General features: G+C 43.3%; 2 protein-coding genes across 5 annotated transcripts; one reads left to right on the top strand and one right to left on the bottom strand.

Annotated features, from left to right (window-relative positions):
- Positions 1-48: 48 nt before the first annotated feature.
- LOC119124837 (seipin-like) lies at positions 49-2,477 on the bottom strand. The gene is made up of 2 exons (XM_037255144.1): positions 280-2,477; positions 49-194 (listed from the first exon to the last, which is right to left on the bottom strand). Exon 1 carries the CDS (start codon positions 2,229-2,231, stop codon positions 963-965), a length of 1,269 nt encoding a protein of 422 aa, XP_037111039.1. The 5' UTR covers positions 2,232-2,477; the 3' UTR covers positions 49-194; positions 280-962.
- fnbp4 (formin binding protein 4) lies at positions 2,475-10,606 on the top strand. 4 transcript variants are annotated; one of them, XM_037255135.1, is made up of 17 exons: positions 2,475-2,681; positions 2,988-3,062; positions 3,349-3,476; positions 4,451-4,607; positions 4,978-5,125; positions 5,902-6,001; positions 6,071-6,415; positions 6,494-6,683; positions 6,752-6,864; positions 6,944-7,048; positions 7,297-7,430; positions 8,388-8,530; positions 8,629-8,912; positions 8,994-9,108; positions 9,185-9,378; positions 9,947-10,098; positions 10,247-10,606. In XM_037255135.1, exons 1-17 carry the CDS (start codon positions 2,558-2,560, stop codon positions 10,332-10,334), a joined length of 2,595 nt encoding a protein of 864 aa, XP_037111030.1. In that variant the 5' UTR covers positions 2,475-2,557; the 3' UTR covers positions 10,335-10,606. The 4 variants fall into 4 exon arrangements, with proteins under 4 accessions (XP_037111030.1, XP_037111029.1, XP_037111032.1 ...); XM_037255134.1 differs by having other exon boundaries at positions 2,985-3,062; XM_037255137.1 differs by having other exon boundaries at positions 2,476-2,681; positions 5,902-5,995.
- The last annotated feature ends 360 nt before the right edge of the window (positions 10,607-10,966 follow it).

Genomic DNA, 10,966 nt, shown 5'->3' with positions numbered 1-10,966 from the left:
TAGCACATTCACACAGACTGAGACAGAAAATAAATGTACTATCATTTATGTTCATGTTTTTATTTAGTGACAGTGCACAAGAAACATTTTGTCATTCTTTTTAGCAGAACAGAATAGATGAAAGTCTGTCAATATCTTTGGTACCTTAAATTACTCAAACATGAGCTCAAATACATAGCGGATGACCCGTTTACCTTCAATACCGACCATGAGATGAGAAACACATAAGTTGGAAACATCTCCTAATGCTGAACGCAGATATGTTACATAAAGAGACACCAAAAACCATACATAACTTAAAACATTCATCTAAGACTCACTTTTTTTCATAACTTACTCAAACCTGAGCTTAAATACATAGCGGATGACCCTTTTACCTTGAGAAACACAAAAGTTGGAAACATCAAATGCTGAACATGCTGTGTTATGTCAAAAGACACCAAGAAATATACATAACTTAAAACCTCCATCTAAAACAAACATTCTTTCTCTTCTGTGAAACAATAAATACAGTTTTCAACACTTACGTTGTGCACATTGTAAATCTGACAAGCACTGGTGGGAAGAAGCCCAGTTTTGTAAATTCTTCAGTGCCACGATGGTGAAACGAGTCATTGCACTCAAAACTTCTTTGTGCGATATGAGAAGAATGATCCATGCGGCAGATTCACAAAGCCCCTCAGGAACTACTAAAAACAAATATACTAGTTTTACATGTTAATCGCTTTGCGGAAAAAGTAAAATTGCCAATTTGTAATTTAACTTAAGTGCGTGTGTTAGTTTATACTGCATATACAAATAAAACAAGCCAGTGTTAGTAGATAGTAGTTGTAGAGCGAAGACAGATTATAGGAGTAAACCTCTTTGATTAAAACATTAAGCTCTATATGCTATCGACTTCTAATAGTTGGTGTTTGCTTTTGTTAAGCTCTGCAACTATATCCAACGGACTGCATACTGTATTAAGTACTCTTAATATCAACATGGCTTTTTGATGGACCAGATCTCTGTCGGAGTGTCGTCTCACTCAGGTCTATCGCTTCAGGCATTACGGAGTCAGGAGACACATCTTTCTCGGAATCAGGAACATCAGCTTCAGTGGCATTTACTTCTACAAACGATGTATTTGATGACTGCGCCACCGCCGTGTCATCGGCCTGCTCATCGGGTGTATCATTCAAAGATCCAATCAGTCTTGGGGAATCCAGCTCTTTCTGGGAATTCAGTTCTTTCTGGGAATTTTCCTTCTCCATGCGCTTCTTCACCTCCTCTCTTCTCTGCTGCATGCGTGTGCTGTCCCCAATCATGACTTTGACACGTACCTGATCCGGGGGCCAGATGCCACCCCATATAAATTGCAGGTAGCTGAAAAGCACAATCACGCTGAGGAAGGCGAAATTGGTGGCCACACCGATCACAGCAGATGTCAAGGGGAAGTTGTAGATGACGTAACGGACGCCGGTGAAATATGCATGAATGCGGAGCTGGGAGGAGTAGATTTGCACACGTTTGGATTGGATCTCGATGACTGTGCCGATAGTTGGCTGATAACTATTGGTCTTGTAGGAAGGGAAGAGCTCGATTTCTATGAGCTGCTTCTGTTCAGCCATCCCGGTCAAGAGGAGAGGAGAAAAGAAGAAAGTGCTGAGGGTCTGCAAAAGGGTGGAGCGGTAATGCAGCATTGTTGAACGTCGAACAGACGACACCATCTTGCCACCTTTAGTGTAGCACGACATTCTGACCATAAACATGCCCAGATGTTCATTCACAGGAGACTCTGGTAACTCCAACTCCAAAGATATTCGATAAGGTTGGCCATAAGCCATCACCTGGTCCCGGTCGTTCCTCAAGAGGGAGATGTTGGCCGTCGGGAATGAGCAAAGCTCTGATTCTGATGCCTCACAATCGGAGCTGTAGTAGAAGTGCACGGGGGCCGAGAAGCTCACAGTGGGCATGTAGGAATAATAGAAACTACCGTACAGGAATATGGACACCCAGAGCAGTAGTCCCAGAACACAGAAAAGTACAGCAGCTTGGAATAAGGTTCTCCGGGCCTTCAGGAGAGTCACGGCTGCCACATCGTGCAGCCAGGGCAGAAGCGGTCCCATCGTAGCCCCCATCGTGCTTTGTCCAGTCCCCGTAGCGATTCCTCTCGCTCTGAATCGGGCAGCGCTTCCTCTCTGTGGCTCTGCTGGCCGCTGCTCCGATGGTGCCTCTTTATATTCATACATTTAATGGGCGGCTCCAATGCGACACCGTGAAATTGCCAATTTTCACCTCAACATGTCAAGACAGTTCTTGCAATCGTCAGGAGCCCTACTTCAAATGGGCGCCGCAGGATTTGTAACCTCACTAAAAGAAAGCGATCGTGAGATTCCAATTATTAAGTCGTCACATCTCGCCGACGAACTCGGTAAGCTTGTTATCGTCCCAGCTAGCAAAACAAGTGACCCAAGACCCGGAAGTGTTTGGACCACTTCCTTTCTTTGTGCTACTAGCTGCAACTCGACGACTTCGAAAACGAAGGCTTGCTGCCGCGCAGGCCAAAGAATCAGCGATGAAGAAAAAGACTCGCTCTGCGGGAGGAGCGGTTGGTCGGAGAACAATTCTACAACTCTCTCCTTCCGGGCTCCGCGGAGGAAATGCCGGGGAGAGGGAAGACGGGCTCTCGGGATCCGATGGTATTTCCCAACGCGCTTGCTAGCGTCGGGCTTGCTAAATGCTACGTATTTCGAGTCTCGTACCATTTGAAACGTGTATTGCGTGTTTTAAGTTGACACAACTACATAGCGTGAAAATGTAACGAATACATTTTGAATTATGTGTCATGTATTTGTTTCGTAGCGAACCAGTTCGCGTTGCAAATTTTGAATATTGGTCGTTTAATAAAATAGCTGTTAGCTTTAATCTGAGTTCATTTATCCTGGCTTTGATGGTTGTCGTGAAATCTTTTTCTGTTTGTTTTTACCCTGATGTTTTGGTAGCAGAAGAACAGGAAGGAGAAGGACAGCGTATTTTGAGAGCGAGACTCAATATGAAGCCTCCCGCAGTGAAAGCCACCGGTACGTTGGTATATTAAAAACTGTAAAATAGACTCGACCAGGGTTCAACTACTATTTTGAAACTGAAAGCTACATCATGGGTACTGGCCAATGGAAAGGCCTGCCATTTTGACTCACTTACGTTTGCTCACATTACCCGTAATTATGTTCACAATTAATGACATTCATCTGTGAGGAGACGTTCAAGTTGATTTGACAGAGTTACTCATTGGTGGTTGGGGGAGGCCTGGTACATACTTTCCCCAGGGAAGATTATTTGACTGAACATGTCTGTGTCCACCTGCAGAGGGTCTGTCCTTGCTTGGGGCCTATGAAGACAGCGATGAAGAGGATGCCGCAGTGTCTCGATCAACTGCAACTTCTCAGCACAATCACTCTGCTGATATTGACAGTACATTAGCAAACTTCATGGCGGTAAGTATAATTTTACTTGTAGTTGGGTTGGGCTATGAAATATTTTTCACCAAGATATGATTTCCAATTTAAGTAGTTTCCCCTTTTGCTCTTAGAACAAGCCAACAATGACATTATTCAAAACAAGTTTTTGGTTTTTGCGTCCCCTCTGGGATTTGCTGCAGTTTTCCTTTCACTGCCCAGAATTAATGTCCATCAACTTCCACAGAAATTGTACAAGTAATGACTTAACATTTATTTCTTTGCCGTTAGAAAACAAAAATGTCTTGTCAAACCATATAGTGTATGCAAACGAGAACCTTAATAAATTATCATTTTAAAATAGTGTTCAACAATTCAACATCAGACAATGATCTATTAAACTTGCATGGCTCATCTGGTTTCTGTTTCTGTTTTTGAAGAGTGATTTTCTCATATAGTGTTATACAGGAGAGGAATGTTCAAAGTCAAAGTCAGCTTTATTGTCGATCCCTTCATATGTCAAGACACACAAAGAAACCGAAATTCCGTTTCCTCTATCCCACGGTGACGAGACATACAAGCAGACGACACAGAATAAAAACAAGAAGGCACAAACAATAAATAAAAAATAACAATAAATAAAATGAGCGATGAATAAATAATAAACCAATAACCCAATAAATAAGAGGAGCAAAACCGAGCCAGTGCGCATACAGCAGACAGTAAGCATAGCGCAAAGAACAGGACGCTACGCAGAAAGGGGGAGCGAGTTCAGGATCCTAACAGCCTGGAGTATGAAGCTGTTGGAGAGTCTGGTGGTGCGGGAGCGCAGGCTCCTGTACCGCCTCCCAGAGGGCAGAAGATCAAACAAAGAGTGAGCGGGGTGTTGACATTGACAAAATATTTGTGGCTGGAAAATGCATTTGTTGGATCAAGAGTTTCAGGCATGTTGGTTAATCTTTGCTTTTGTAGCAGTGTTTTTAAAAAAAATACTTTATAACATTGCTCAACAGGAAATTGATGCTATCACCACCCAGCCAAGTTCAGATGATGCAGCAGGTCAACCTTCCATCCCGACTGGTAGTGCACCCAAACCAGATGCTAATGCCCAGCAACCAGGTGCCAAACCGGACCAGTTGGAGTTTAATACTCAGTACTCACTAGCTGGAGGTAATTATGTGTCTGCTCAGATGTAATATTAACAATTTAGAGTGAGCGAAAATTAAATGAAAATGTTAAATTCCCAATGACTGTACCCTGGAACTATAACATTCACCTCACAATTCTGAGGTTGGGGGGTTGAATTTTCAATTGTTTGTGTGTACTCACACTTCATTTGTGACAGTCCAGCACAGGTTAATGTGTATTTGGGAAACACTGTTGCTGTAATGCTTTGACGTCATTGATCGATCAGGTTATTTGAGGCATTGCGGTTGATTGACAATTTCATACAAAATACAAAATCTCATCCGATCCTATCTGTGTACTAGTCACATGATGCGCATCCTTAACATCACCTTTTATATTGGTTTTCTTCCAGTGGATGTGGAAATGGGGGACTGGCAGGAGGTCTGGGATGATAACTCTGGCTGCTATTATTACTGGAACACCCAGAACAATGAGGTTTCTTGGGAGCTGCCTCACGATCTCGCTAATCAAGTGCAAAGACTGGCTCACTATACCAACAGGTTAGTGAGTGACTCCATCAAAAATATTTACGAGGGTCTCTCTTACGTTCTTCACTTCAGCACGATGCAGATATTAGATTCTGCCGGCATGATAACAGTGGATGAAAAACATTGCAGTATCACGGTATTAGAATTGCAACTCTGAAAGATCCTTAATTGAAATATTTTGGTGAATAAAAATAGCATTTTTTCCCCCACTGAACGACAAAATGTTTGAATAAGCGGTTCAGATAACTTGTACAGTGTTAAGTTTTATAAAAAAATAAATAAAAAAAAGGTTAACATTCTGTTTGTTTTATTTCTTATTAATAAGTCACAGTGTTCCATTACTGGGGAATGGTGAGCATTGGTGGTGAGATCCATGGGTCGTGTATCCATGGGCTCCACACTACCATTTGGCATGCTATTTTTTCTTCCTATTAAAGGACAATGTACATTGATCAATTGAACAAAAGGGCATCCACGTAAACCTGCTAGAGTCTGCGGTGTATTCATTCTTTTTGGTCTCTACTTTGTGCACAACTGCTCACCCTTCCCAACCCTGCTTAGCCGGGGGGAAAAAATAAGCAACTTGCTCGTTTAGTCAACTCTGCAAATAGTGAATCACCCTACTTAGAAGTCCTCTAAAAAAGGAGCTCTTTACTGTGACAGACAATTTTAGCGATCATTGAAACCTTGACTTTTTGAAACCATGGTCAAACCAGTAATGGGGCCATGCCTAATTTTCAGTCATCAATACAGTCAGATGTGACATGGCTTACAATGTGTTGTTTTAGTGCTAATGGAAATGGTACATCAAGTGCAGATCACTACCCCGGTGAAACCACACCTGCTGCACCACCAACATCAGCTAAAGAAACTAAAGTCAAGGCAAGTGTAAGTCCACATGATTCCACTGAAAAATGTGTTCATGGTGCTATGACATCATTGTGTTTTATCACGTAGGAGGTAATGGAGAGTGTGGTGGCTCTCACAAGTAAAGAGGAAGAGCGATGTGGAGTGGCGGCGTCTTTGCTTGGTCCCTTGATCCCTACAGAAGTGAAAGATGCTGAAGAGAAATGGCGAAAAAAACTCCTTAACGTTTTGGACGAAAACGAGACCAGTGTGGACTCTGACGGAGAGGTTGTTCGCCCTGTGGCATCCCCGTCTACCCCTTCGCATGACTTAGCTGCTATCCAAACTGTGGAGAAAGATTCTGACGCAAAGAAGCTATCAGAGGAGAACTCGGAGATTGAAGGGGGACCTGAAGAAGACACAATGGAGCTGGAGCTGGCTCTGGAGAGGAAGAAGGTTGGTGGTTGTTTTTGTTTGACGTGTGCCTCCATATCACAGTGTCTCAGAAGCATAAAGTGGACCTCTCATTATTAGGCTGAGCTCCAGGCTCTGGAGGATGGCGATGGAAGTGCGGGAGGCTCCAGCCCTTGTTCCGAGACGAGCCAAGATGCTTCTGTATCTCGTGGCGCGCTCAGGAAAAAGCGATGGAAAACAGTCTTCCCGGGTGCTCCTAGTCCTGATTCCAACAGTCGAAGCTCAGAGCCTCAGGAGAACATACAGACAGGTGAGTTATTAATGCCCTAATGCCAATAGATGTGAGAAATGCCATTATCTATGTACCATTCCCATTAGCATATACAAAAGTTCCGGAGAGTGTTACAGCAGAAGAAGATGGGGAAACGGGTAACCCTGAGCAGAAACCGGAAGTGCCACCAAAGGAAGAAGTAGAAACACCTGAGCTCAGGGTAAGATGATGTTATAATAGTACTCCACTCTAACAAGTAAAATGTGCTCAGCCACAGTTGTTAACGTGGAGTGACTTAGTTTCAGATTGGAGAACTGGCTAACACCTTAACGAGCAAGATGGAGTTCCTGGGCATACACAAGAAGGCCGTCTCGAATTTTCAGTTGCTTCTGCTGCAAACGGAGGTAACATGAGTGTGTACCGTGGCAAAATTGTTCCAACTTCTGCTAGGAACTATGTCATTGCATAAAATATTCATTGGCTAATTTGCTTTAATGTCCTAGTGCGCATAACCATTTTCATATACTTTAATATTTCAAAATCTCATTATAATCAGTCACAACTTGTCATTCCTGACCTAATTGCGGAACACTGTTCCTAAATTTGCTCATCAGCTTCCTAATAATGCCCCTCTTTCCCCCCCTATTTTTAGACACGGATAGCTGACTGGAGGGAGGGCGCTCTGAACGGGGCCTATCTTCGCAGCAGGCTTCAGGAAGCTGCCGAACACATAAAACATTATGAACTTAACGCCGCCCCTAAAGGCTGGTCCTGCCACTGGGACAGGTACGCACTGCTTACCTTTAACATCTCTACACCCCTTCGCCCCTCCCCCAATAAAGTGCAGTGTGACTACGCGCGCCTCAATCCCGTGGGGGCAGACTTTGTATCATGACATCATGACAAGCTTAACCGGTACGTGCGGATTGGTGCACAAGCCAGAAGTCAGACTCTGCAGGTTTTGGTGACAAAAAGGTCGTTCTAGCATTGTGCCTTTGGTGTACTGATAAGGGAGCATCCACACAGGGCCAGCCTGCTGCTTCTCTAAAGGAATCCATGTCTTGATGAGAGACTCCAAAGCTCTCTGTTGCGAGGGCCTTTGTAAGACTGAATTTCAGTCAGTGGAGAATTTGGGTGGGGAGGTAGTAGAGCTGGGTGCCTGGGAGAGCTTTGGACTTTTCAGGACTACAGTCCCCCCAGAACGCAATGCAGACAGAGTGATGCCCTGGAAGCCACCAGTGTCACGCATCCAATTAAAGGTGAAGACGGAGCAATGACGGGAATCCAGCAGGTCAGACCAACTCTATTTCATGTCTTTCTGTTTATTATTTTCCATGACCGAAACAAATCATTGTGTGATTGTAAATGATGTATACTAGTGATTTCTTGTTGTTGATGATGGTGCCTGCATCCTGGCATCTTCCTCATCTGTCGTGAAGGGAATGATTGTCTTAAACCCAACGTTTATGACAACCATGATGTGGGCTTCTCAATACTGCCTTTGGGAGCCAGAGATGATTTGTTTTTCTTTAACTGTTTTTGAGAGCAAGGTGGGTTACCTATCCACATTCTTAGTCAATCTTCAATTTGGACTCCCCTTTAGGATGGTGAAAGCTACCATCCACACCAAGCCCCACCACGTCTACTCCCTTGCCCTCTGTCCCAGGTCATCGTACCGGTCAACTCGTTGCAAGGCCACTCGTTGAAACTGTTGCCTTCTATCTCTGTTGTCCCACTCTTTAGAGAGCACAGGCGGTATTTTTATGTCAACGACCTGACGCATGCATCGCAGTGGGAATTCCCGACCGAAGAGGCAAAGGGGGATGCCCTGAAAGGCAACCAGACTAGTCCGACCACCAGCCAAGGCGATGGCAAGACATCTTCAGGTTAGAACAAGAATGTGCCTGCTTGTTTAAGGGTTCAAATAAAATTGTCAAAATGTTTCTTTAGTAGTAACAGTTTTTGTTTTTTTTGCTCTATACAGTCCCACCTGTCCGTGCCCCTGCTGTCCCACCAGCAGCGCCATCATCATCGTGGTCTCCATCTCAACCCCCACTTCCTGACAGCCCTCCTCCACCTCCTGACCTCCCACCACTTCCGCCTCTGCCCCCCGGCTCACCCCCTCCACCTCCTCCGCCCCCAGACAGTGATAGTGAGATAATGGAGGTTGAAATGGAGATGGACGATGACAATGATATGGAGCCTCCAGCCCCTGGAACTGAAGAGGATGGCAGTGGGTGGCCCCCTTCAGCTGTTGCTGGTGTTAAGGTGTGCGCTTGTTCACTTTTTTGTTCACTGTTTAGCTTTCGATTCATAAGATTTATACTTAGTTTCCTTGTTTTGGTGCAGGTGTTGGAGTCTTCAGATCCACTGGGTAAGGGTCAGAAACGAAAAGCTGGCCAGCTAAATAAAGCCATTATTGGAAGTAGTCCAATCCTGTACACGCAGCATGTTACCACTGCAGGTAAACTTTGGGCATCTGATGGTCACATTAGGAATCCTGCCACCACCACCAACCACATTGGTTTGCCTCTGTCTAGCACCTGTCATCACAGCGCCAGTTTACTGGGGTGTGCCAGCTGTCACTGCACCTCTAGTACCCTCTGAACCTCCTCTTCCACTTGCTCCCGCGATGCCCCCGCAACCACCGCTGCCACCTCCGCAGCCAGCCTGTGAAACCTCATCGCCTAAAGTGACACCTGTGGAAAAGATCAAGAAAACCAAGAAAGATAAGGTTTGTAATCCGTTCAGATTGTGGTCATTGTATTACTTTTTATTACATCAAAAATAATTGCTGACACATGTTCTAAAGGACGGTAACTTAATCTCAGGCTTGTTCAAATTTCAAAGAGGTAATTGTGTTATATAATTTGATTTATTTAGGCAAAATGTGACAACACTTTTGGAGCATAATTTTAGGTTATTTTTATGGTAATCTCAATAACAACCTTTTATTTTTGCCCCTAGCACAGACTCCCAATAATTAACTATATGTAAGTGGGATTTGTTCACACTTAGGGTTTATGACTGACGTTAGGCAGCTGTCAAATAGTTTACTAGCAGTTGCACGAGTCATTGGGTGTCTTTCTGAAAGTTATCTAACACTTGGAGTAGGCCTGAGCATTAGATGCAGGTGGTAGTCACACCTGACTTCACAAATTTAGCTTAAGTTAATACTTGACATTTCCGGAAGGTTTGATGCACTTAGCATTTCCTAGTTTACAGTGTAATTGTGCGGGCTGGACACTATTCTACTGTGCAGTTCTCACATGATGTCTCCTGCTGTCCATTTGTAATTGTAGAAGGGGAAGACCAAAATGCCATCCCTTGTAAAGAAGTGGCAAAGCATCCAGAAAGAGCTTGAGGAGGAGGAAAAGAGCAGCTCCAGTGATGAAGATAGAGATCAGCTCAACAAGAAGAGTATAGAAGACTGGAAACACCAGCAGCTCCTCACGTATGTGACAATTAATTTTGTACTCTTCTCCTGTTATTAATGTTTCTATTTTGTGATATAATGAATGCTACCAGTATCAGTTTCTTCTAATTCATTAATCCTTCCGTTTTATAAGAAAGAAAAAAAGTATCCTTTTTTTAATTTACAGAGGAAAAGCTTCAAAGAATGCCAACTTTGAGGCACTTCCTGACAATTGGAGGGATCGACTGAAGAAAAGGAAGCTGAACAGCACATAACGTCTGATTGAACAACTTAAAAAAAAAAACTACATACTGTATGTAGGTCATGTTATTGTTTCTTCCAAGATGTTTTTTTTAGTTCAGTTGTCTATATTTTTCTATTCAAAATGAACACCTATATCAACCGAAAGGGTTTGAATGTCCGTTCCTCGTTTTTATAGGTGCAAGTGTAAATGTGCCATCAATCTTCAGTTTATAATAAACAATGTATTCAGCTGGCCACAGCAGTTTGTGTGAGATTCAGCATTTTTAATGAGCTTTTTTTTTTTTTTTTTAAATCATTGTACATAACGTATATTAGGACGAGCTGTGTTCTCTGAATGTGTAAATTTTTGTACATTTATTAAACAGTTTTTCCAATCTCTGTGTTTTAACCTATTTCTTATAGATTCGCAGAACATAAGGTAAATTTGTCTAGTTTTAACCAGTGTCGGCCAGGCAGCCAACATCACGCCTATGTGCCCACGGTAGCCCTTAAAACGGTAGATATATCCACAGGATCTAAAAGTTATGGGGCATTTTGATTTCCTATGAATTTGATTCGCACTACCTGTACTCTAAGTATATACATATTTAGTAGAAGTGGTAGCTTTCTGGGGCGACCGTTTTGGCTGGAATTACGTCTACAG

This window comes from Syngnathus acus, chromosome 6, assembly GCF_901709675.1.
Source record: "Syngnathus acus chromosome 6, fSynAcu1.2, whole genome shotgun sequence".
NCBI classification, from domain to species: Eukaryota; Metazoa; Chordata; class Actinopteri; order Syngnathiformes; family Syngnathidae; genus Syngnathus; species Syngnathus acus.
This window is presented reverse-complemented; position numbering and strand designations above follow the sequence as displayed.